The 27,035-nt window shown below is 45.8% G+C and overlaps 2 protein-coding genes across 9 annotated transcripts in view; one reads left to right on the forward strand and one right to left on the reverse strand.

Moving 5' to 3' along the window:
• Positions 1 to 20,591, forward strand: part of C1H4orf45 (chromosome 1 C4orf45 homolog) — a 125,865-nt gene extending 105,274 nt beyond the window's left edge. Inside the window, exons 5-6 of the mRNA XM_043487439.1 lie at positions 2,863 to 3,052; positions 20,428 to 20,591. Coding sequence (XP_043343374.1) covers positions 2,863 to 3,052; positions 20,428 to 20,475 — 238 coding nt within the window. The 3' untranslated portion in view covers positions 20,476 to 20,591. The remainder of the gene's footprint in view (positions 1 to 2,862; positions 3,053 to 20,427) is intronic.
• The window catches only part of FNIP2 (folliculin interacting protein 2), a 123,548-nt gene continuing 109,447 nt past the window's right edge, over positions 12,935 to 27,035 (reverse strand). For all 8 annotated transcript variants that reach the window (XM_043487409.1, XM_043487414.1, XM_043487408.1 and 5 more), the window contains 3 exons: positions 22,304 to 22,504; positions 18,282 to 18,397; positions 12,935 to 16,609 (listed from right to left, as the gene is read on the reverse strand). In XM_043487409.1, coding sequence (XP_043343344.1) covers positions 16,531 to 16,609; positions 18,282 to 18,397; positions 22,304 to 22,504 — 396 coding nt within the window. In that variant the 3' untranslated portion in view covers positions 12,935 to 16,530. The remainder of the gene's footprint in view (positions 16,610 to 18,281; positions 18,398 to 22,303; positions 22,505 to 27,035) is intronic.

Raw genomic sequence — 27,035 nt, forward strand, 5'->3', positions numbered from 1 at the left:
CTTTTGTGGCTCATTTGTAAGTTCCATTACAGTGTGTGTAAATTTCCATAGTTGATGTGGCAATTGTATGTATAAGATCTCTAAAGTCTCTGACTTACAATTAATTTTTAATTTTCTATTGTTCCTGGTAAGGTGAGATTCAGGGCCATAGGACAGTCTGAATTTAAAACAGATTATAAAATATTTTAGCACTTGAATGAAGACTAAGGACATGCAAGGATTTTTCTTTTCTAAGCTCTTCTGTGTCACTCCTTCTGTAATATATTATTTTTAGGGAAATGTGGCACATTTGTATGAAATGGTTTTCCTAGGAATCATGAATCAAGCTAGTGGAAACAGTAAACAGTGCCTGTTCCATACATTCTAACCAGCAGCTCTCTTTCCCTTTACGCTTTCCTAAAATTGTCCCTGGCAATTACTCTGTAGTCATGAATGAGAAAACTCAGACAGGGGGGTGCAGGATCCGTGCCTGCTTACCTGCCGTGGTGGGAGGGAAGCTGCTGCAGAAGGGTCGGGCCTTAAAGTGACTCAGCTCTGATCCTCTCCCTCCTCATCCATCACAGATCCCCCGGGCCAGCCATGCTTCAGGAGGGTAATGCGCCTGGGAGGCAGTGATGAAGAGGCACTTCTGGGTTCTTTAAGGAGCCCCGAAATGGGAGGAGGAGAACCTATTGCACTAGCAATTTATTAATAAGTATATTCTACCAGCTTCCATCAGATAAGTCAAATACAATGTGCTACCAAAGGAGGAAAACAGTTAAAAAAAAAAACTAAGATCATGGCATCCGGTCCCAGTGCTTCACAGCAAATAGATGGGGAAAAAGTGGAAACAGTGACAGATTTTATTTTCTTGGACTACAAAATCACTGCAGATGGTGACTGAAGCCACAAAATTAAAAGACGCTTGCTGCTTGAAAGAAAAGCTATGACAAATGTAGACAGCATATTAAAAAGCAGAGACATTACTTTGCCGACAAAGGTCTATCAAAGTTTTTCCAGTAGTCATGTATGGATGTGAGAGTTGGACCATAAAGAAGGCTGAGGGCCAAAGAACTGCTGCTCTTGAAGTGTGGTGCTGGAGAAGACTCCTGAGAGTCACTTGGACTGCAAGAAAATCAAACCAGTCAAACCTAAAGGAAATCCACCCTGAATATTCATCGGAAGGACTGATGCTGAAGCTGAAGCTCCAACACTTTGGCCCCCTGATGTGAGGAGCCTACTCATTAGAGAAGACCCGGATCCTGGGAAATATTGACAGTGGGAGAAGGGGATGACAGAGGATGGGATGGTTGGATGGCATCACTGACTCAATGGACACGAGTCTGAGCAAGCTCCGGGAGATGGTGATGGACAGGGAGGCCTTGCGTGCTGCAGTCCCTGGGGTCACAAACTGTCCGACATGACTTAGTGACTGAACGACAACAAGGGGTGAATGAAGTCTTCAGAGGAGAGGTGTTGTCAAGGAGTAGCTGCCATTTGTCCCTGAAGGAGAGGGTGGTCACAGGGAAAAGGAAAAGCGGGGGACAAGGCCAGAGGTCTGGAGGCGAGTCCTCCTCTGAGCTGGTGGAGGTGGGGGCGGCTGGGAGCACAGGGGTCTCAGAGGGGAGAAAACGGCCAGTGGGAGGGGCCTGGGGGCCCCATGGGCAGAGCATTAAAAAAAGAAACAGACAGCGACCACCCCCCTTTGTGGACTTGGAGAGCGGACCTCCGTCCTACTAGCAATGGGGTGTCTGGGGGCAAGCTTGCAAGAGGTGACAGGGTCTCTGTGGTTGTGGAGAGGAAGGAGGGATCTGGTGGAAGGAGGGGTCTCCCCCTCTATTCAGCTCCGCTCAGTGCTGCCTCTCCTCCTGGCCCCAATTCCCACAAGTTCTAGAACCCACCTGTCTTTAGTTGTCTTCAAGTTACTTCCCTAGTGTTGGACTTGCCAGGAGTGAGGGCCGCACAGATCTGCCCCGACCCTTGACCCAAAGAACTGAGGAAGCCAGAAGACTCAGGGTCTAGGAAAGGAGCTTTGCAGTGGCCAAGAGGCCCTGGGTGCCTGGTAAGAGGGGTTTGGGGGTAGGAAGCTCCAACTTTCTTCCAAATGAGAGTGTTAGTTGCTCAGTCACGTCGGACTCTTTGCAACCCCATAGACTGTAGCCCTCCAGGGTCCTCTATCCATGGAATTCTCCAGGCAAGAGCATTGGAGTGGGTTGCCATTTCCTTCTTGAGGGCATCTTCCAAATGAGGGATTGAACCTGGGTCTCCTAAGTTGGCAGCCTGGTCCTTTGCCATCTGAGCTACCAGGGGAGCCCATGGTGAGTCCTTATCCTATGATCCTCTTGTCTTTGCCCCTAGACCTGGCCTTTTACCATGGACAAGCAGTCCTCAGATAATATTCTAGTTTAAGGGTGTTGGATTGGGAAAGGAGAATGAAGCCAGGATCTTTGCTGCGGCTCATTGTCCAAAGCCAGAGTCTGCCATCACCAAGCTGGCATTTCCCTGAGTTCCCAAGGTCTCAGACCCAGCCGGCGTGTCCTTCGGGAGAACTCAAGGCCTGGCTCACCCCCAGCTTCCCAGCATCTGGCCTGTTCGGCTTGGAAGGATGCCTGGAGCAGTCATGGTACCCAGGCAAAATGATCAACAACCTTCCTAGATAAGTGTTCACCTTGGAAGGTAGTTCCCTGGGGAAGTGGAGGGGCAGAGTCTTGAAACTTCTCAGGATGCTGGCTCAGGGCTTGGGGGCCTTAGCTTTTCAAGCTCTGTGGCTAGAAATCACCACGATCACAACAGAAGCAGATGAGTTTCCAGCATCTGAAAACTGGTGGCCTTATTTCTAACATCCTTCCAGTGTGAGGACCAACCAATCTGTTCCTGTTTCAGGCAACCCAATCCTTCTATTATGGATGTGGAAGGAAGCCCCAGTCGTGGTTTTATTGCCTGGCACATGGGGGATTACGAGGACACCAGCCAAAGAAACTCCAAACGGGCCGTCCTCTTCCGACAGAGCAAGGCAGCCCTGCCGATAGTGTCCAGACCGCCGAAGCTGCCGAAGCTACCGAAAAAGGGGGAGGTATGGATCATTATGGAGAAGGAAATGGCAACCCACTCCAGTACTCTTGCCTGGAGAATTCCATGGATAGAGGAGCCTGGTGGGCTACAGTCCACAGGATCGCAAAGAGTTGGACACAACTGTGAGACTAACTTTTACTTTTCACTTTCATGGGTCATTAGCTTTTCTGAGTCATTCTGGAAAAGACTAAGCTGTTTTAACATATGACTCAGTGCTGTTTATAGTAATGGGCTTCCTTAGTGGTTCAAATGGTGAAGAATCCGCCTGCCAATGCAGGAGACCTGGGTTCAATTTCTGGCTTGAGAAGATCCTCTGGAGAAGGGAATGGCCTCCCACTCCAGTATTCTTGCCTGGAGAATCCCATGGACAGAGGAGCCTGGAGGGCTATAGTCCATGGGGCGGCAAAGAGTAAGACATGACTACAGTTTCACTGTCTTTTTTACTTTTCATTTAATAGTAATACTATAAATAATCGATTTTATTGTTCTTTTCAACCTATCAAAATGTTTTGTAATTCATATCGGATTTCCACAGTGATGTCTGTATAGGTGAGTATTATTCCAATTTTACACAAGAGGTGTGACTTAGTCCTTAGAACCACTTATATATCGTATGGTTTAACCTAGAGAGCATAGCCATCTGCTTGGTTTCCAAAACCTGAGAAACCTCTCAGTCTGTGAAATGCGGTAAATCTATAAGCAATCCTTAAAACCCCATAGACTGGTCAACAGAGTTCCCAGTTCAAATTCAAGGTTTTCTCCCCATTACTGCCTGAATGTTGAACAAGTTGCATAATTTCCCAATGTGGGTTTTTTCATTCATAAAATGGGGATATTTTTATCTGTTCTGAATATTTTGTAGAGTTACCATGAGAGTCAAGTGGAGAGTGTGTAAGCATATATTCAAATGAACAACGATTTCCTGAGGTCCTTCAGCATCATCCCACAGCAAATCCTCTCTGTAGTCATCCAGCATTTCAATACTGAGTGTGACAAGAACCTTCCCTGATAGAAAATGACCGCACTAACTCAGATACACCGCGACTCCTGTTCTCTACTAGGAGAGAGGCTGCTTGCCCCCATTGGAGAATCTTACCACTGCCCTAGAATATTGCTTTCCCTCTAGCACCAGAGATCTGTTCATTAGGAGTTGTCTGTGTGACAATTAATTATATATCCATCTGAAACACTCTGTGAGGAACCAAGGAAGTCCTCAGTAGGTCCTACCCCAGGGATGCTCTGAATTGAAGAATGGAGCATTTGGCTGCTGACATTCCTATGTGGTCTGAATTTTGAGCTGGGTCCAAGTGAGATTTATTGCAGTGTGTGTGAAAGAGGCTTTAATTCATTATTTTCTACCAGTGAATTAATTTTGTGTAGAACTAGCGTGATCATGGAATGATCCCAAATGCATCCTACTAAATCCAATTGAGATGCTTTTATGCATTAAAAAAATCTGTTGAAAGACTGACTTTGGAATGATTTCAAGCTTACAGAAGAGGTGCAAGAACAGTACAAAGTGAACCGATACACTCCTCACCCAGAATCATTGGTTGGTAATTTTATTTGCTGTAATGCTTTCTTTCTACACACACACACACACACACACACACTTTTGTTTTTACTGAACCATTTGAAGGTAAGTTGCAGACATGGTTTTGCTTTACCTCTGAAGATTTCAGGGTGCATTTCCTAAGAATGACGGGGTTCTCACACATAACCATGGTACAATGATAAGGTATAGCAAACTTAGCACTGATACAGTGTTACCTAATCCTCAGTTCATAACCAAATTTTATTAGTTGACCCAACGGTGCTCTTTGTCATGTTCCCTGATGCAATGTTTGATTCAGGATTAGCTCTTATGTTTAGTTCTCAAGCCTCACAGCCTCCTTTAGTTAGGAACAGCTCCTCAGCCTTGGTCTTTCATGACACTGATGTTCTTGAAGGAGTCAGACCAGTTCTGTGGAATTCCTCTTAATTCAGGTATACCTGGTATTTTCTTGGGTGATGTGTTTCAGGCAGGAATCCCAAGGTGAGTGTTCATGTCATCTGCAGGGTATCACATCACAGAGTACTTGACTCATCATTGGTGATGGTAACTGATCACTTGGTTAAACCTCTTCCCCTCCAGAGATAAACAAAATATTACATCATTCAAAATAATCTTTTTTATCAGCCATGTTTTTTTTTGTAAATTCCAGAGATACCTTAGAAACTTTTTCCCCAAGGTCTTTCTTTGGATGATTCCCCTAGGGTTCTTGTGGGTGATACTTCCATAAGTACTCAAGCCCTTTTCTCACCTGACATAAATTCTCTTCAGGGAAAATAGGTTGGAGCAAATTATAAATTCAAGCTTCCAAAGTAAGCCTCACACCAGTCACCTGTGCGTGGCTCCTATTACTGTACTCACCTGAGATGCAGCCCACTTGCCATCCTTATGTTGTGAGAACCAAGACTATGTCCTGGAAGCAGCCTTGGAAAAACAAAACTTTGTCAATAGTACTGGGAGACATTTTAAACACAAAAACCTATACGCAATATCACAATGCTTTCTCATCAAGATAGATAGCTGAAAATGGGGACATTTTATATTCATGTTCTAAAGTTTCGATTTATACCTATAAACCCAAGTACAGAGATTAATTTCTAAATGTTTCTAAGAGTGCAATTTATGATATATAACAGTATGTACCATTCTTGTATGTAATACCCAAAATGCTTGTACAAATATTTTTGGAAATCAGTTGCACAAATTTCTAAACTACCTCTTCCATGCTATGCTGTCTTAAGTTGCTTCAGTTATTGGAGCAACTTCAGTCAAGTTGCAACCCATGAACTGTAGCCCGCCAGGCTCCTCTGTCCAGGGGGAATTCTCCAGGCAAGAATACTGGAGTGGGCTGCCATTTTCTTCTCCAGGGGATCTTCTCAACCCAGGGATCAAACTCTCCTCATGCTTCCTGCTTTGAAGGTGGGTTCTTTACCACTAGCGCCACCTACATTTCCCCCAATTTCTTCTTTTAAATCACAAAATATCTCTCAAGTCCTACCATCTATTACATTCGTTGTTTTCCCTTCTTGCTTTTTGGTTGACATTATTTTCTCCACATAAATAATAGCTACTTAAGTGTTGTGGAACTTCTGTGTATATGACAGACACTTTCAACATTGTCATCCACTTCTATATCATTTCTTTGCTTGCAAATATCTTCATTGCTCCCCTTCCCTCCAAAACGTGGACATAATCTCAGGGATTGGTACGTTCTTTCCCTTGCCCACTCACTCACATTGGATGTGGGAGTAGTGATTTTCACATTTTAATATGCATATGCATCATCTGGGGTCTTCCCAGGTGGCTCAGATGGTAAAGAATCCACCTGCAATGCAGGAGACCTGGGTTTGACCCTTGGGTTGGGAAGATCCCCTGGAGGAGGGCATGGCAACCCACTCCAGTATTCTTGCCTGGAGAATCCTCATGGACAGAGGAGCCTGGAGGACTACAGTCCATGGAGTTGCAAAGAGTTGGACACGACTGAGCGCCTAAGCACAACATACACACACCCATGTGAGCGTCGTCTGGAAATCACAGTAAGGTGCAGATTCTGATTCAGTCTGTCTGGGTTGGGGCTTGAGGTTCTTCACGTCCAGGGACCCTGATGTGCTGGAGGATTCACCACCCCAAGCTGCATTTTGAGTCACAGCAGGAGCAAAGGGAAGTGGGAGACCAGGATGAAGGATTAACAGGGCGCAGGCGGTGATCAGCTAGTGCCTTTGGGAAGGGCTCGGAGGCCGACTTTGCAGGCAGCTGAGTAACCAACTGCCTGCAGAGTCGGGGGTGGGAGTCGGTGCTCAGTGGTGAGGCCAGAGGAGGCGGACAGGTGCTGAAGAGCTTGGACTTTCCTGGACCAACTTTCTTTTTTTAATTAATTTTTATTGGAGTATAGTTGCTTTACAATGTTGTGTTAGTTGCTGCTGTGGAGCAAAGTGAATCAGTCACACGTATACTTAGATCCCCTCGGTTCTGGATTCCCTTCCCACTTAGGCCACCTCAGAGCGCTGAGTAGAGTTCCCTGCGCAATGCAGTAGGTTCCCATTAGTTATCTATCTCACACATCAATAAGTCAATCCCAGTCACCCAATTTACCTACTCCCTCTTTCCGTTTGGGTATCCCTAAGTTTGTTCTCTACGTCCATGTCTCTATTTCTGCTTTGCAAACAAGCTCATCTGTGCCATTTTCCTAGATTCCACATATAAGCAATATTATAAATTTGTTTTTCTCTTTCTGACGTATCTACTGTGTATGACAATCTCGAGGTCCATCCACATCTCTGTAAATGGCACTATTTCATTCATTTTTATGGCTGAGTAAAATTCCATTTTATATATGTACCATGTCTTCTTTATCCATTCCTCTATTGATGGACATTTAGGTTGCTTTCATATCCTGGCTATTGTAAATAGTGCTGCTAGAAACATTGGGGTACATGTACCTTTTTTAATTGTGTTTTTTTCTGGATATATGCCCAGGAGTGGGATTGCTGGATCATACAGTAATTCTGCTTTTAGTATTTTAAGGAGCCTCCATTCTTTTCTCCATAGTGACTGCACTGATTTAAATTCCCACCAACAATATAGGAGTGCTCCCTTTTCTCCACATCCCCTCCAGCATTTATTGTTCGTAGAATTTTTTTGATGATGGTCATTCTGATCAGTGTGAGGTGAAACCTCCTTGTAGTTTTGTTTTGCATTTCTCTAAAAACAGAAGTGAGAGGGTTAAACTTTCGTTTTGGGGAGGTCATTTAGATGTCAGCCTGGAATAGGATTGCTGAGAGGGAGGTGAATTTGAGGGCATTGTGGTAACCCAGTTGAGAAATGAGGAGGGATTGAAAGAAGGCAAAGGGGAAGGGGAAAAGGCGATGCATTGGGACCCAAAGAAAACAAGTTCAGCAGCTTTGGTTACCGACCGGACATGGGGAAAGACCTCAGTAACTACGGGAGAAGGCAGTGGAGGCCGACTGAACCCAGACCTTATGAGATGAAGCGGGGAGGCAGGGGGCAGTGAGAGAGTAGGAAGCAAAGAAGTGAATGCCAAGGAAGCCTCTCTAGAAAATGCTCAGCTGTCAAGGAAGGAGAAGTTGAGGGTAAAGAAGGGGGACAGGGGGCCTAGGAGGAGGCTCAGTAGACTGAGAGCTAGTGGACCAGGAAAGGGCTGATGACTGCTGGCTGGAGGTTTCAAGAACACAGAGGGCAAGGCTCAGTGTGGGGATTAATCCCCACTCTCCCACCACAAAAGGGGTGATACCTCCTCCCCTGCCATCTCAGAGGCTGTCCTCACCTGGGCTCTGCCTGTTCTCCGGCACCCACTTTGCAGCACATATTGAGTCTATGTGAATTGCCTCTCAACCCTCAAGGGGAAGCTGTGAAGTCTGTGCTGTTCAGTATGTTAAAGATCTTTGCTTCCAAGTATCCATCCTATAACCTGGTGTGATGATATTCTGACTCCCAGCTGCATTGTTGGTTCCTCATGTATGTCCTTGGGACAATATCTTAAGTACCTGTATTACTCAGGGGTTCTCCAGAGGAAAAGAACCAATAGGATGGATGGATAAAGGGACAAATGGATGGATGGATAAAAAGACAGACAGACAGACAGACAGATAGCTTTAAGGAATTGGCTCATGTGGTTGTGGAGGCTAGCAAATCCCACATCTACATGTAAGCCAGGAGGCTGGAGACCCAGGCAATCGTGTGAAGGCCGCTGGAAGGCAGAATTCCCTCTTCTTCAGGGGATCTCGATCTCTGTTTCCCCTGAAGTCCTCCCACTGACCGGATGAGCCTCCCCCTCATGTTATGGAGGATTATCCACTTTACTCAAAGCCGATTCATCTCAGTGTTTCTCTCATGAAATGCTTTCACAGTAACATCACACTGGTGTGAGACCAGATATCTGGGTTGTTGTTATTGTTGTCCAGGTGCCCAGTCGCGTCCAACTCTTTGCGACCCCATGGACTGCAGCACACCAGGCCTCCCTGTCCCTCACCATCTCCCAGAGTTTGCCCAAGTTCATGTTCGTTGGATCGGTGATGCTGTCCAGCCATTTCATCCTCTGACACCCTCTTCTCCTCCTGCCCTCAATCTTTCCCAGAATCAGGGACTTTTCCAATGAGGTGTCTGTTCACATCAGATGACCAAAATACTGGAGCTTCAATTTCAGCATCAGTCCTTTCAGTGAGTATTCAGGGTTGATCTCCCTTAAGATCGACTGGTGTGATCTCCTTGTTGCCCAAGGGACTTTCAGGAGTCTTCTCCAGAACCACAGTTCAAAGGCATCAGTTCTTACGCACTCGGCCTTCTTTATGGTCCAACTCTCACAACCTTACATGACCACTGGGAAGACCATAGCCCTGACTATATGGACCTTTGTTGGCAGAGTAATATCTCTGCTTTTGAACACATTGTCTAGGTTTGTCATCGCTTTCCTGTCAAGAAGCAATCATTTTCTGATTTCATAGCTGCAGTCACCATCCCCAGTGATTTTTAGAGCCCAAGAAGAAGAAATCTATCACTATTTCCACATTTCCCCCTTCTATTTGCCATGAAGTAATGGGGCCATATGCCATGATCTTAGTCTTTTTTACTATTTAGTCTTAAGCTGGCTCTTTCACTCTCCTTCACCTTCATCAAGAGGCTCTTTAGTTCCGCTTCGCTTTCTGCCATTAAAGTGGTATCATCTGCATATCTGAGGTTGTTGATGTTTCTCCTGCCTATCTTGATTGTGGCTTGTAACTTACCCATCCCGGCATTTCTCATGGTGTGCTCAGCGTATAGGTTAAACAAACAGGGTGACAGCAGACAACCCTGTCATACTCCTTTCTCAATCTTGAACCAATCAGTTGTTCCCTACAGGGTTCTTAGCTGTTGCTTCTTGACCTGCATATAGGTTTCTCAGGAGACAGGTAAGATGGTCTGGTAATTCCCATCTCTCTAAGAGCTTTCTGCAGTTTGTCATGATCCATACAAAGGCTTTAGTGTAGTCGATGAAACAGAGATGCTTTTTCTGAAATCCCTTGCTTTCTCTATAATTCAGTGAATGTTAGCAATTTGATCTCTAGTTCCTCCTCCTTTTCTAAACCCAGCTTGGACATCTGGAAATTTTTGGTTTGCATAATGCTGAAGCTTAAAACTCAACATTCAGAAAATGAAGATCATGGCATTCCAGTCCCTTCACTTCATGGCAAATAGATGGGGAAACAATGGAAACAGTGACAGACTTTATTTTTGGGGGCTCCAAAAGCACTGCAGATGAGGACTGCAGCCATGAAATTAAAAGATGCTTGCTCCTTGGAAGAAAAACTATGATCAACCTAGACAGCACATTAAACAGCAGAGACATTACTTTGCCCACCAAGGTCCATCTAGTCAAAGCTATTGTTTTTCCTGTAGCTATGTATGGATGTGAGAGTTGGACTAAAGATAAAGCTGAGCGCCAAAGAATTGATGCTTTTGAACTGTGGTGTTGGAGAAGACTCTTAAGAGTCCCTTGGACTGCAAGGAGATCCAACCAGTCCATCTTAAAGGAAATCAGTCCTGAATATTCATTGGAAGCACTGATGCTGAAGCTGAAACTCCAATATTTTGGCCACCTGATGCAAAGAACTGACTTATTTGAAAAGACCCTGATGCTGGGAAAGATTGAAAGCGGGAGGAGAAGGGACGACGGAGGGTGAGATGGTTGAATGGCATCACTGATGCGATGGACATGAGTTTGAGTAGGCTCTGGGAGTTGGTCATGGACAGGGAAGCCTGGTGTGCTGCAGTCCATGGGGTCACAGAGTTGGACATGACTGAGCGACTGAACTGACTGACTGAAGCCTAGTATGCAAGATTTTAAGCATGACCTTACTAGCAGGGCAGATGAGTGCAATTGTCTGATGGTTAGGACATTCTTTAGTACTACCCTTCTTGGGAATTGGGATGAGGATTGACCTTTTCCAGTGGCCACTGCTGGGTCTTCCAGATTTATGACATAACGCACGCAAAACTCAGATATGTGGGTACTGTGACCTAATCAAGGAGACATACAAGATTAACAATCATAGTACCCACCTCATCCAGGTGTGAGGATTCAATGAGGTAATGTACATCAGGCATCCAATAGAACCAAGAAGCAATGTGTTGTGTGTGTGTGTATAAGTGCTTCATCAATGGCATGATTTTAAAGGGAGCAAAAAAAACACTTAAAATTTTCATTTAATCCAAAAAGGAGTTAGCAGTATCTAACATTACCTCCTTCCTGTAGTCTTAAAAAAGTTGGATTAAAACTCAACATTCAAAAAAATAAGACTGTGGCATTCGGTCCCATCACTTCATGGCAAATAGATGGGGAAACAATGGAAACAGTGACAGACTTTATTTTCTTGGGCTCCAAAATCACTGCAGATGGTAACTGCAGCCATGATATTAAAAGATGCTTGCTCCTTGGAAGAAAAGCTATGACAAACCTAGACAGCATATTAAAAAGCAGAGACATTACTTTGCAGACAGAGGTCCATCTCGTCCAAGTTATGGTTTTTCCAGTAGTCATGTATGAATATGAGAGTTGGACTATAAAGAAAGCTGAGCACCAAAGAATTGATGCTTTTGAACTGTGGTGTTGGAGAAGACTCTTGAGAGTCCCTTGGACTGCAAGATCAAATAAGTCAATCCTAAAGGAAATCAGTCCTGAATATTCATTGGAAGGACTGATGCTGAAGCTGAAGCTCCAATACTTTGGTCACCTGATGCAAAGAACTCACTCATTTGAAAAGACCCTGATTCTGGGAAAGATTGAAGACAGGAGGAGAAAGGGACAATAGAGGATGAGATGGTTGGATGGCATCACCATCTCAATGGACATGAGTTTGAGTATGTTCCGAGACTTGGTGATGGACAGGGAAGCCTGGTGTGCTGCAGTCAGTCCATGGGGTCGCAAAGAGTTGGACATGACTGAGGACTGAACTGTAGTCTTAAGATGACATGATTCAATGTGGTCTCATATTGCTACAAAAGTTACTTTTAATAGCATGTTTTTCTTGAGGCTGTATGCATCAGTGATAGATTTCATAGTAAATATTTTGTAATGCCCTTTATTTTCCTAAAATAAAATGCATAGTTTTCATCAACAGAGTAACTTACTTACACACATAATTTATGACAAACCACTATAATGTCCTAGTGGTACTATTTTACAACTTATATTAATATATAGTTTAATACATAAATATTAGGGCACTAGTAGTTTAGAAAGTATAATCATCAGACACTTGCTTCCAAATGGAATCTCCGTGAAGGCAACAGCTCTAAGTAGCTATAAGCAGAGACGATCAGAAGACTGTGTTGATGACAAACTCCATGATAAACACAGCTACTGGTAATATGGTTTTCCAAATGTATGTCAGTTCTTATTAACATCCTAAACCTTACAAAGTAAAATCTTGCCTCAATTTATACAACAGTGGCATTACCTGGAAAATTAGGTATATATTAAGATCATGAGAAAAGTATGTTGTGCATTTATGTAAAGCAGAATTAAATTCTTAGCTTAAATCATTATAAACAGGTTTTCACCCATATGAACGGCAGCAGGATATCTAAGTCACACAGGAGGTGGGATAACTCCTTATTCCGTGGTGTCCAGCACGTGACGAGATTTTCTCTATCCCTGGGAGATTTGCTCTGTTCCCACCCACTCTGTGCCCGGAGCCCTCTCCCGTTACATGCTCACCAAACACCCCTGCTGAGAGTCAGTAACATTTACAGTGGGCTTGTTTCAGCGTGAATTACTGGAAATGAGATGTCTAAGTCTGATTAAACAGACAAATCATAGGCAGTACCAAGAAAGTGTTCAAGATAAATTCAGAAGGTTTATTGCACCAGATGCCACAGAAAAATGGATCAAAGTAATATGTGAACAAGTTTTAAGAAAAAAGAATTCCATACATTGATACTGATATCTATTTAACTGATCAAAAACAAAGTCCTATCAATTTGTTGTAATGGAACTTCAATGATAACAAACCAATCCTGGAATTTTCTCCTTTTTAAACACCACTTAAATTTAAGCATATTGCAGTCTTGCTTCCAAGATTTATGGTTCACCAAATGTGGACATTTAAAAATTAACATTCAGAGGGGGCTGCTTGATTTAGGCAAATATTATATTAAAAGGTTCCTGCCCCCAAAGCACAATAGAAAACAAATGGTTCACATTTACCAAGAAGCTCAAGACTTTTTCAATTTATTGGTGAAAGTATGCATGAACAAAATACTTTCAAAAGCACATGTAAGTGGAAAAATCCAGATATTTAAAAGAACTGTAGGGTCACTTTATATTCTTTATTTTTATGTACAACCAACTCCAGTGAGGAACCTAAAAAGCTACAGACTGAATTTTATAAAATCTCAGGACCTAATTAGAAGAGCCAAAACAAGAGTTTAGTATACTTTAGCAGGCGGGGATTTCCCTCCCCCGAAAAAAGTTAACTTTGAAAAATATGATAAGTTTAAAAAGTTGCGATGTGTAAACGGCAGTTTCATGGGATGTGAAAAGTTTATCATTACTTTCATTAAAAAACAGCACACTTCAGAAAAATGGATTGGAGCCTGTACAAAAAGCTATTTAACACTGATAAAAATAAAATACTTTGGAATTATGCACAAGTATGGAAGCTACATTTTAAGTTTTCATTGTCATGTTTAAACGTACACAAGTATCTTTACATTCATATCACTCGTCAATCTACGAAAAATTAAGCCTCGACATGCTGGAGGAAGGCCCGAACGGTAATGCTGGTGCATACCCGCTCTGTCTGCCTCCCATTCGCCTGGACAAGCAAGATGCTACAAAAGGTACACTCAACAGGTAAGACGTTAAAGTTGAAGAAACCCTAAAGGTGGAATCCTATCAACTGAGGTAGTTTTCTCTATTTGTACATTTTTTTTTTAATTTTGTTTTTTTCTTGAGGTGGGCCTGGGCGAGGGCGGGTCCCTTCCTCACCTCTGTGGCTGAGACAGAACCCGGCCCCGGGGTGGTGTCCGGCGTGTCTCCACCCAGTTCCATGAGATTCTTTTTCCACTTTTGGGAAGAGGTTGCGTTTACGAGAACAGGTGGATGTTCTTGAGAGGAGGAGGGTTTACAGAAGAGCAGCAACATTCCTGGTCTGTGGTGCAGGCGGCAGCCGTGAGGGGCGGGCTGCCTGGTGTCCTGAGGGGTCTCCCTCATCACCTTCTGGGGGAGGGGGGCGTGCAGAGGCCAAGCTAGTTTCCTCAGCTGCCAGGGGCTGGGCCACATCTTTTCTGTGTGAAATTGAGACTTGACCATTTAAAGCTCAGCTTCCCTGGGCTGGGTCTAACGCTCCACAGGCTGCTACCTGCACTGATTTTGCATCTAGTTATTGTCTGTAAACCCTGGAGGGTGGCAAGGGAGGGAAAGCGTCCAGAACATGCCAGTGAGACTGGGGGATGCTCAAAGCCGGTGCAGAGGGGACGCTGTGACCTCGCTCAGCACAGTGCATCACACATAAGGGACACAGATGGGGAGAGGGCGGCCGTGGGCCAGGTCCGCGACAACCACCATGGTGTCATGGAACCAGGGACTCTAAATACCCGTCTCATCTCGGACGTCAGGCAAAAGGAAAACAGAAAACGTAGGTAAAATGGACATCACTTTTATGAGAGAAAGACATAAAATACAAATTAAAGATTTTTAGAGTCTCGAGACCCTCTGCGCTTCACATCCTTAAAAAGAGAGAGAGAAGGGGTACTTCCCCGATGGTCCAGTTGTTGGGACTCTGAGCTTTCACTGCCAAGGGCCCAGATTCAGTCTCTGGTAGGGGAACTAAGATCCTACAGGCTGAGTGGAGCAGCCAAGGGAAAAAAAAAAAAAACCAACACACGATTTCTTGAAAAGAGAGGGGAAGGCCGTAGTTATGACCTATCCCTAAGAACCACTCCTAAGAAAGAACACACCTGTTTTTTTCCATTGGTCCTGCTGCTCTGCTCTTTCAAACAAACAACTCGCATTTATCAAAGAATATAGACAGAGACATATGTAACTTGGGGTTTGGGATTAGGATTTTATCACATAGCAAATCTGAAGACAGAGTATTCTAACTCCTGAAAGGGAAGTCGTTTCATATTCTTAGGTGCAGAAGCTACACAGACAGGATTGGGATTGATTTATAAAGGAGAAGGAGATCAGAGCCTGGTTAGAATGAACGTTCTCAAGGCCTGCAGGTGTTAACAGGTGTGCTGTTAACAGGGTTAGCCCTGCCTTTTAACCACCAATTTACTAGTCTTTTCCTTTACCCTGGACGTCAGGACATCGCCTGCTTCACAATCGGTAAACTAAAGTTTGTTATCAACAGAAAATTCAGCGTTTTTAAAAAGCAAACTACGCTCATCATAAGCAATACTGCCTTGTGGCAGGTTTTATACTACAGGGCAGTCAATTTCTGGGAAGGTGTTTTGAAAAGGATGTAGGGTTTGGAAGGCACAGAGATGATAAGAGTAAAAATTGAGCTCATAGATGAATTGTTTAGAAATGTTCAAACTGATTCATAAGTCATCCTGAACTGTTGCAAATTTCACTTCCCACCTGGACAGCTGTGCCTTTTAAAGTGTAAATAGTCATCTGTATTAACTGTTACAGGAAGAAGGTGGCTTTAGCTGGAGGGATTTAGCCACAGAAATGCTCTCGAGCTTATAGAAATAACTTTGGTAAACGGCCCCTTTGACAAGGCTGCTGAGAGCTCTGAAGTCTCAGGACGAAGCGAGAGGGGTCGGACTGTGCCCTCCGCTGCTGTGCACTACGTGTGGCTGGGACGAGGATGCTACATTGATTCTCGGGTTATTGCACCAACAGTCCATCCCTAACCTACCCGTGGCTGCATCTCAAACAAGGGAAAGTGGGGGAAGGCCGGAAGCAGTGGGTCCCTGGAGCTCTGCTCCCCACAGCCAGCCCCCTCGTGCTCTCTGCCAGATGGTGACACGGGAGCCAGCGGAGCGGAGGCGGTACACGCGGGCTTCACTACACCGCGGTACCTGGTGCCCAGGGTCCCCGTGCTGACCGCCTTCTCGGGACAGCAGGATCGCTTCCTCCAGCTTGGGGAGCTCACGCTTGCACTCTGGGATGCTTCTAGCAGCGATGATGCCTGTGTCGCTCAGGCCCGCGCTCAGGTCCCTGGTCACCGCTGTGCCCTCAGCGCCCACGCTGACCGAGGGTGATGGAGGCCTGACTGCCCACGACAACACAGACGCCTGGAGTCAGTAAACCGACGGCTTCCAGCCAGCACCCGGGAAGCGGCCCCCCTCACACACAGCGCGGGGAGGACCGCGTCCGTCCGCCCTGCCGGCGCCTGGTGGTCGCAGGGAGCTGCCGTCCTTCCTCCTCTGGCTGAGAATCCGATTTTCTTCGAGGAGGAGCTGTCCTGAGCATTAGCTTACAAGAGTATCTGGGCGACGTAAGGAGAGTGAGTGCTGGCGATGGCCGTCAGCAGAGGCAGGTCGTTGGACTCGATCCTGAATGTGGAGAGAGGGCAGGTAGTTACGTTAACGTGGCAGGATTTATAGGAGCGTCCCACTGCCAGATCCCAGGTCTGCCCGGTGGGCAGTCAGAACAGGGTGAGGGAGGCAGGGAGATGGTGAGCCTGTTCTGAGACCCGCCCTCCCGGGGCCCTGGAGCCTTCGGTGGTGCAGTGGCAGCTGTGTGCGTGGGTCCAGGGCCCGTATCCCTGCAGGGCCTCTGCACGACACCTCCGCCAGTCAGCACTCCAGGACTGCACCCCGAGTCTGCACTGGGTCCAAGTAAGTCTCCGGGAACCCAAGATGTTGACAATGTCTTCAAAACCCCTGGGCTTTCTTCAGTGGCTCACACAAGCGAGACCCCTGCCCAGCACGCACTTGACACTCAGACACCGAAGCCGCCTCCCAAGAACGGAGATAGAGTCAGTGAGGGCGGGGGAGCACAGGCAGGGGGCCGCTGTGTGTCCTGGAAAAGCCAGGATGGCCTCAGTCCTTGAAACATGTTCTAACGCTGTCCCTTGTTTCCAAAATCTAAAAACTAAAAATAGAACCTAAGAAGGCAGCTGGCATGAGCTCATGGTGTCTTCCCTGCCTTCTGCAGTGACATTCAGGGTGACAGCAAGTTCCCAGCACCGCAGTGCTGCTGACCTGAGAGCAGGAGGTGGGTGAGGAAGGGCTGGAAGGGGCCCGGGAGGCACTGAGGGGCCTGAAGCAAGGAGGCACACCCACCTTCAGGGGTGGGTGCTGATGGTGCGCGCCCATCAGTCGGGGCCAGGCAAGCGTCCTAGAAATAAGAGCTGCACATCCCACATCAGAAACCCAATGAGGCAGGACTACTGTGAGGCTGGTGAAGAGATCTAAGCAAAAACTACAAAAGTAAATGCCTCAGAAGGGGAGAATATTTTTAAAGTGAACTGCGTTTAAAAAAAAAAAAAAAAAAGTATGGTAGGAAACGCTGAGAATGGAATAATACAGTAAGTCATACCCTGGGTCTGACATGAGAAGTCCAGCAAGAATGAGAAGGCCTGAGCCTTGAAACAATACAAGTTTGACTGGCAGGCCTAATAGAGAATTTTGGGATTGACGTTTTATACACGGTATTTTCTTGCCCCAAACTGGGGGGATTCGTCATCACAGGAATAGGGGGGACAAGGCCCTATTGAGAAAATGTTGTTTTGTTACTTCTCTGTGGAAAAACTGAGCAGAGAGTAAAACGCAAGTCAGAATTTCTTCCCCCCAGAGAAGTCAGGGCAAACAGCCTCTGGAAGATGATGTAGGACACGGATGACACACACACCTCCTCTTCTGATGGGCTCCCAGGAAAAGGCAGGAGAGTCCGGCCACCTGGGGCATGCAGATGGGCTCCAAGTCCAGGGGGGCGGCCTTCCTTACCTCCCCCAGAAACGGCCAGGAGCCCACAGCCGCGGTCCCACAGCCCGTGACTCCCACATCCTAGTGAAATGCCTAGAGAGGGGCAGCTGGAGGAGGATTACGTACTCCACTTTCAAGGATAAAGTCACACCGGGGAGAAGGCTGATCCTGGAGCTCCAGCTGAAAGGTCGGAGAGTCTGTTTCTAGGTGGGAAACTCTGGTGTCCCCGGGGAGTGGCAGGGGCTGGACGGGTCAGTGGGTACAGCCCGGGGCAACAGCGGCACTCCACAGGACTCACCCCAGCACGACGCTTAGTTCTTTCACGTGCACACGCGTGTGTCCGCGAAGGTACTCGGACAGCATCTTGCTCTTCAGGTACATCTCCTGAAGTCTGTCCTCCAGGTGCATGACGCACTGCAAAGCCAACCACACTCGGGGTGAGCTGCGGACTCAGATCTCCACCAGTGATTCGAGAGCTGGAACGCCCTCCACCCTTCCTAAGTACACAACTGTGATCTCATCTCTGTAAAATATACTTAAGGGATTGCAAGCCAGTGCAAATCCTACCATTCGGAGGAATAAGTTTTGTCATCAACAGGGACCTACCGTATACCACAGAGAACTCTACCCACTACTCTGTAATAACCTATATGGGCAAAGAATCTGCCTGCCAATGCAGGAGACACAAGAGACTTGGCTTTAATCCTTGGGTCAGGACGATCTCCTGGAGTGGGAAATGGCACCCCACTTCAGTATTCTTGACTGAGGGATCCCTGGGTCAGGAAGATCCCCTGGAGTGGGAAATGGCACTCCACTTCAGTATTCCAGTTTCCCACTAGCCTGGAAAATTGCATGGACAGAGGAGCCTGGCAGGTTATAGTCCATGGGGCTGCAAAAAGTTGGGCATGACTTAGCACATGTGTATGTATAGCTGAACGACTTTGCTGCACACCTCAAACTAACACCACATTATAAATCAACTATATTCTAATATAAATTTTAAAAAATAAAAAAACAGGTTTTTGTAAAACAAGAAAGTTTACTTTTTCCAATGACTGTTAAGATCTTCATATATATCTTTGAGTTTTTTTAAAAAAGCTTTTGCTTTTTACATAGTTGAAATCATTCTGTAAGTACAATTATTCTCTCCTTTCAAAAAACTTTAAAATAATCCCTTCCCCATGTTATTAAAATTCTTTACCAATGCCTTTTTATAAAGAGCATCTCTGTTGTTGTTTTCTATGCCTCAGATTGTTTTGGTACAATTCATTCCCAGAAGAATGACTGGAACAAGGTTATTCTGAACTTTTCTTGTCTCTCAAGAGTGTATTTTAACTAGGTCTCTAATAACAATAAAGAGAGGCAATTATTTTCAGGACATCTCTACCCTTGGAACTGTGTCCAACTTCGTGTTTTAGAGAACAGCAACCATCTGTGCTTTGCACCAGAGGCAAATGCTTCTGCGCTTGGCAGGCAGTCATCAGGCACCTCAGTAAGTCACCTGATGGCTCTGGCAAGGGTCCATCTGACGTGATTCTCTTCTAGACCATTACGCCTGCTGTCTTCAAGGTAAAAAGATTAACAGATGCACTTGACAATGTGGAGCTTGACCATCTGGGCTGATCAGTGACATAGACAAAGTATGCATTCGAGATGCAGTCTTTTCCATTGGCTTAAAGTCTTAAGTGCGTTGTGTTGTGCGGATGAAACACAACTGGTAAGTGAGTAAGAGTAACAATCAAAGCAAGGAGGATTTCACCAGCTCTCATGGAAACGTTCCCCCCAGGAAGCCGAGCTCAGTGGGATAAGGGGCTCCTGCTCAGCTTCAGTTCCTTATGGAGTAAATACAAAGTTTTAATAAGAGCATTATAAAATATTAAAAGGAACATCTACATTATGCTGAATCCTTTATGGTTTAAAATAGTGAATTTACAGCATTTTCATAGTCCCCAGGAAACTTGTGTGTTGCAATGTGGAAATAAAGAGAATTTGGTTCATGTGGAATGTACATGAAACTTGATATCCAAGCATTTAGAAATTTTTTTTTTTACAAAGCCTGATTATGAAATTGAACTATTTGGGGATCCGCTCCTTCCTTTCTGAGATGGATTTCTTCAATTTTAACTTCTGAAATTTTAAATAGCTACTTTCTCTTTGCATATTCAAAGTACCAACAGGAAATTAATTGTATGTTTCATTCAAGTGAATTTTAAGGAGAATTTTAAACTGCAGATGAAATTTTCTTTGATCTTAAATTTTGTGGTTAAATGTAACATGTCTAAATGAAGTAAAAAAAGAATTAACTGTGGTAATTTACTGCTGGGTAACTTAAGATGTCAACTGTAGTAAGAGATATGGATTACAGAATAAAATATAAAAGTTTGGTAAATACTTAAAACAGTAAAAAAAACTGTATCATCAAATAGATCTCTCCTTTCTTACAGAAAAGCAAATTTCGGCCTCTATATCAGCATGACGCACGTTGCTACTAGAAGGAAAACTGCCTGCAAGTGCAGAACAAGAGTCAGGTTGTAAGAAGCCACAGGGGCCTCCTGGGCCACCACGGGGACAGGGGTCCGGCCGTTTAAAGGCCAAATAAAGGTTTCAGTGAGTAGGTGGTGTCAGTCTTCACAGCCGTGAACACTGTTTCACATAAGCAGTTATTCTTAACAATCACACCAGTAGAGGCTGTCTTACGAGTGTGTACAACATCCACTGGTACTCCAAGTGCTTCGGGTGCACTGTGCTCAGTCACGTCCAACTCCTTGCGACCCCAAGGACTGTAACCCGCCAGGCTCCTCTGTTCATGGGATTCTCCAGAAAAGAATACTGGAGTAGGTTGCCTTGCCCTCCTCACAGGATCTTCCCGACACAGGGATCGAACCTGGGTCTCCTGCATTTCAGGCAGTTTCTTTACCCCTGATCCAGCGGGGAAGTCCCAGTGAATTAGCCCCAGTAATTCACTTAGCCCCAGCTAAGTGAATTAGCTCACTTTATTTCCATAAACAGATGGGATGGGTTCTGCTGTTCCCCAGCTTTGACAAGGTACATGGTTAGGAAGCAGAGGAGCCTGGGTCTGAGTCCAGCCACTGAAAGCCCACTGACTGTCCACGGGCTGCAGAGGGGCCTCATTTCGCCCTGGGCCTGGCCAGGTGGAGAGCATGCCTCAGGGAGGCGCTCATGCGCTTGCTGCAGAGGTACCGTGTTCACAGAGGGGAGAGCTGACGTCCTGAGGTGCCCAAGGAACCAAACAGGCAAAGCCCCGAAGTGACCCCGTGATGTCGCTGTGATACCACACTGCCACCTCAGGGTTTCTAAGCCCCCCTCCAAGGACACAGGAGTCCTGGCTTTCCAAGGGGTGTGGTGCCCCTGTAGGTCTGGTCACAAGAACTCAGGGGAATAACCCTTCCTGAGCAACCAGGGAGCTGACCGTAATCCAGCCGCCTACTTGCTTGTTACTAGCCCTGCACCTTTTGTGGAGGCCGGAGGCTGGCAGGGAGATGCTGGCTGTTTGGTGTGGGGCTGAGTGCAGACAGGGGAGGGAGGAGGAGCTGAGAAGGCAGGCGAGCTCAGGTGCGTCCCTCCCAGCTCCTGGAGTTCTTCCCCTCCTGGTACCCGCCTTTCTGCTCTGGAAACCCGGCTCCCTCCCTCCTTAAGTCTGTTTTCTCTTCATCTCTCTGCACATGCATGCGCGTGCACATGAACACACACACACAAATTTGTTGTGCATATTATTCCAGAGATTCAGGGAGAACTGTTGATCATTTTCTAGGAGTTCAGTGGGTCTGTCTGCTGTCTGTATTTAATATAATGTTATCAAACTGATTGCAAAATCCTATTCAAAAAGGAACAATTGATACCACCCCCTATGGCTACAGAGCTTCAACATTTTAATTATTGACACAAACAATATCCTACTTTATCCATAACAACTCTCGGAGGATTGTCCCTGCACAGGTAGAACAACAGTCCCTTCAGAAAGTTGGCTGGCTTGGCACCAAACTGATGACGGAAAAACCAATAAGTTTCCCCAAGGAGGGTATTTTAAATTTCCTGTATGCTTGACCCCTGCCTCCACATGATACCTACTTCTTCATGTAACTTGTTCAAAGAGATGATGTCTCTATGCTCCGTTTCCAGAAGGACTATTGTTACTGAATCCAGCCCGTGTGCTGGTTTTGTATCACACGCTGTTTCCACTGATGCTAACATCCAATTACACTAAAATCAATACACAGGAGCTCGTGACTTTATAACCACAATACCGCGGGAAGTGTTTTTATAGCCCATTTCTCTGATGACTGGAGAACACACACTTACAAAGTCGGCGGGGAGGTGAAGCCTGTAGAGCTGCAGGATGGACTGCAGTAAGCCGGACACCTGACTTGACACCAGGACGTCCTGGCCGAGTTTCGTGCTGTCCACTGCCTTCCTCTGACTCGTGGCCACCTGGACGCTCCACTTGTCTGTGTCTGCGATGATGCATACGGCCTCGGCGATGGGCTCGTCCAGCACGGGATGCTGCAGGACAGACACAGGGGGTCAACTTCTCACCACGCTGCCAGGCGTCTAAAATAGATGGCTGGTGGGAAGCTACTGGATAGCACAGGGAGCTATAGAGCTCTGTGATGATCTACAGTGACAGAAGGGAGGCTCAAGAGGGAGGGGGATATATGGATGCCAATGACTGATTCTGCACTGTTGTGCGGCAGAAACCAACACAGCATTGTACATCAATTTTTCTCCAATTGAAAAATAAAAAGAAGGTGATGGTGGGAGCCCCAGGAGCCCAGAGCTCCATAGGGACTCAAGAGTGTCGTCACATCAGCATTTAAACATTAACTTGATAAAACTGCAGTCCATCATTATTTTATTCCTATACTCAGTAGGGACTCATGCTGCTGCTGCTGCTAAGTCGCTTCAGTCGTGTCCGACTCTGTGCGACTCCATAGACGGCAGCCCACCAAGCTCCCCCATCCCTGGGATTCTCCAGGCAAGAACACTGGAGTGGGTTGCCATTTCCTTCTCCAATGCATGAAAGTGAAAAGTGAGAGTGAAGTCGCTCAGTTGTGTCCGACCCTCAGCGACCCCATGGACTGCAGCCCTCCAGGCTCCTCCGTCCATGGGATTTTCCAGGCAAGAGTACTGGTGTGGGGTGCCATGGCTTCTCCCAGAAGGGACTCATAAACATCATCAAATGCTCACAGGTAAACAAAAAGGCCAGCAATCTCACTCCAAACCAGGACATGAAAGTCCACTTCCTTCTGGAAGACTGCACTCTCCTTTATTTTGTGTGTGGTTTGTGGGATCCTAGTTTGCTGAACTGGGATTGAACCTGTGCCCCTGCTGTGGAAGTGTGGAGCCTTAACCACTGGACTGCCAGGGAAGCCCCTGCTCATTCCCTTTATAATGGAGACTGTCAGAATACAGTGTAGGATTCTACTGCCATTTTCCCCATCACGAGGTTTGGAAGGATGACTTAATATTCCCTGAAAAGTATCGATTTAATCATGAAGTGATATTTACTCAGGAACCATGTGCTACATACATAAATCAACTCCAACAACCACCTAAAATCAGATGGGACTAGGGAGCTATGTTACTGAGACGAGGCCAAAAGGTACAAGTGTGGCCACTGATGAATGTATTTAAGACTTAACACTAGGGCTTCCCTGGTGGTCCAGTGGTTAATAATCCGCCTTCCAATGCAGGGGACACTGGTTCGATCCCCAGTCTGGGAAGATCCCATATGCCATGGGGCAACTAAGCCAGGGTGCCACAACTACTGAACTCCCCCACCCTAGAGACTGCGCCCTACAAGAGAAGCCACCGCAATGAGAAGCTCATTTGCCATGGCTAGAGAGTAGCCCCCACTCACTGTAAGCAGAGAAAGCCCACACAACGTGGAAGACCCAGCATAGCCAAAATAAATAGATAAACAAACAAATGAAATTTTTTTAAAAAAGACAGCGCTATTATTGGGGAGCCTATTGATGGAAACCCAAGATGTTTGCTGCCATGCTGCCATACTCTACATTTAACAGGTGATCTGGTTCATTTGTTTTGAGGCTTTTTGATTCAATCTCTTTGATTCATCTCTTTCTCACAGATGGGCAAAAAGTGACAATGGGCTGAAAGAGAACTTTGTTGGGACCAACATTTATTCCTCTACTACATCCAGGGGGGAAACCTTCATGGTTTAGAATATTTCCCCATTGAAAAGAATAGCAAATCAGGCAAAATCAAGTGGCCCACATTTATTTGAGTGTATGTTCAAATAACCTTAAATGTGAAGAACTAAGAATATGACAGAAGAGATTCTTGAATTAATGGAGCCCAGTTTCCCAAGGATGGCTCTCATTTCTTAGACTTTTTAACCAAACAGTCAAAATGCCCACACACATAATGACCACAAATTCCCACTCTAACCCACAGGGTCTTGTGACACCTCACTCCTACCCTTGTACACATTCTCCAAAACAGAAAGTACAGACATGGCTGCCGCAACTTCCTTCTACAAGTTCCGGCAAGTTCTTGCTCAATCCCTGTGTCACAAATTCACAGCAAGGGGACCATGACTTGGTCCTTACGATCAAAGCAAATGAAAATTTGGAAATTTAGAAGATTTGCATTTGGAGCTCAAGTTCCTCCAATGCTTTGCATTTATCAGAAATCCAGTGTGCTGGGTATCGCACAGAAAAGATCTATACGAATTCAAGGGACTTACACTCTGAAAGTATATGTGCTGTGTGTGTATATGATGTATATGTACTCAGTCGTGTCTGACTCTTTTGTGACCCCATGGACTGTAGCCTGCCAGGCGCCTCTGTCCATGGGATTCTCCAGGCAAGAATACTGGAGTGGTTGCCCTTTCCTCCCCCAGGGGATCTTCCCGACCCAGGGATCAAACCCATGTCTCCTGCATCTCCTGCACTGGCAGGCAGATTCTTTACCACTGCGCCACCTGGGAAGCCCCTGAAAAAATATATACAATCATTAACGTCCATGTGCCCATGTACACACAGTGACAGGAAGGCATGCCAATCTCCTCTCACTGGATTTCAGTCAACCTCCCTCTATCAAGGTGCGGGAACAGGACCCAAGCCAGGTCATTCAAGGGCTTCTCTGAGACTTCCCTGTGAGCAAGGGGCCAGGGGGCTGAGAGAGTTGGTATAAAAGTCTAGCTTTAGTTGGATGAACTATTTGTAATGGATAATCTGGGTCCTAGTTTCCAACTCACTCAGTTTCCTAAGTAACTTCCCACCCCGCGTGGCAGGGAAGGGAGCAGTGTGTTGATCCAAGGGAAGCACAGGGACTGCAGATCACGCTACCACGCACACCATCGACAACCACACACAGAGCTCCGCCCTCAGAAGCGAGCCACCGGCAGGAGGGCGGTGAGGCTCACTGCAGGCGTGATGGACAGAAGGCTATCCGGGTACCAGTGACCCCGGGAAGCCGCAGACCTGGGGCTGAAACAGCAGAGGAGCAACAGGGGAGATGGCACAATTATCTTAAGAGGAAGAACTAAACGGGTGAGAGAAAATGTGAGCACGGGCCATTTTTAAATCACCACTGGAAACCTGGGGACAGGCTAGAGAGCTGCGTCCGAAGGTTGGGACAAATGGACAGGGAGCCCAGAGCCCCTGTAGGAGGGGCTGACTCCTCTCTCCTGGACTCTCAGCCCCTAGTGCAGGACCAGCTCCTTGAGAAAGGACAGACTTCAGACAGACCAGGTCGAGCCCAGCAGTCACAGGGAAGGCAAGCACCTGTGACCCCACACACAGCACTGAGTGTCACGTGTTTGGGATCCAAGGGTGCAGAACCAGGGAACGCTGTCAGGACGGCACCTTAGAGAAAGAAGTGTACAGGGAACGATATTCAATAACCTGTGACAAACCAGAATGGAAAAGAATATGAGAAAGAATACACATACGTGTGACTGAGTCACTTTGTTGTACGGCAGAAATGAACACAACATTGTAAATCAACTATACTTCAATAAAACTTTAACAAAGAATTATACATTCTCAGACTACTAAATATTTAACATGTAATTTCATAAACGGGCTTCCCTGGTGGCTCAGATGGTAAAGAATCTACCTGCAATGCAGGAGATCCGTGTTCAATCCCTAGTTCAGGAAGACCCCTGGGTCAGGAAGTTCCCCTGGAGAAGTGAATGGCTACCCACTCCAGCATTCTTGCTTGGAAAATGCCATGGATGGTGGATCCTGGTGAGCTACAGTCCGTGGGGTCACAAAAAGCCAGGCATCACTGAGCAATTAACACTTTGACTTTCCTAAACACATACACAGGTCACCATAATTGTCTCCATCTAACTATGCCATTTAATAGTTACTCATTTATTGAAGACTAAATACTTTTTTTTTAAAGGAAGATGGAAATAGAAGGAAATGTAAATATTCAAGACAAAGAATACTGGAGAGAGATAAAAAATGTCACCTGCAACCATTTCAAGTCGTCATCTAAGGACCACGAGGGCAAGTGACAGCCCAGCCCTGATCTGGTCTAAACTTCTCTAAGGTCAGAGCATTGAAGCACAAGTTCTGATGATTCTGGAGATTTTTGACATGTATCTTTCCAAAGGAACACAGCCCACTAAAGAGTAACATTTATGGGCAGTAATGGGCAGTGTAAACGTTTTACAGTTTGGTTTATTAGTTGGTCTCTAAGTTTGTAGAATTTAAAGAACTCCGAGATCCAGAAGACCCGCCTGGATAATCACAGGAACTCTCACCCACACACGCCTCTGCCCTGCCTGGTATTCAACAGAAAACGCCTCTTCGCAATGGCTCTACTTACGGCATACCTAGAGCCACCATAAACAAAGGAAACAATGAATTACATGACCTTTCTTCATTACTTTTACTTACGAGCCATAACTTAAATATAGAAGTAACTAACAGTGAAATCTGTCAGGCAAGTTTCTTAAGTTTGGTTTTATCAGGTTCACATACAACCCAGGGTACACACTAATACACTTTCCAGTAACGAATGCACGGAGCATGCTTTTGAGAAATTAAACACTTTG

This window comes from Cervus canadensis, chromosome 1 (assembly GCF_019320065.1).
Source record: "Cervus canadensis isolate Bull #8, Minnesota chromosome 1, ASM1932006v1, whole genome shotgun sequence".
NCBI lineage: Eukaryota > Metazoa > Chordata > Mammalia > Artiodactyla > Cervidae > Cervus > Cervus canadensis.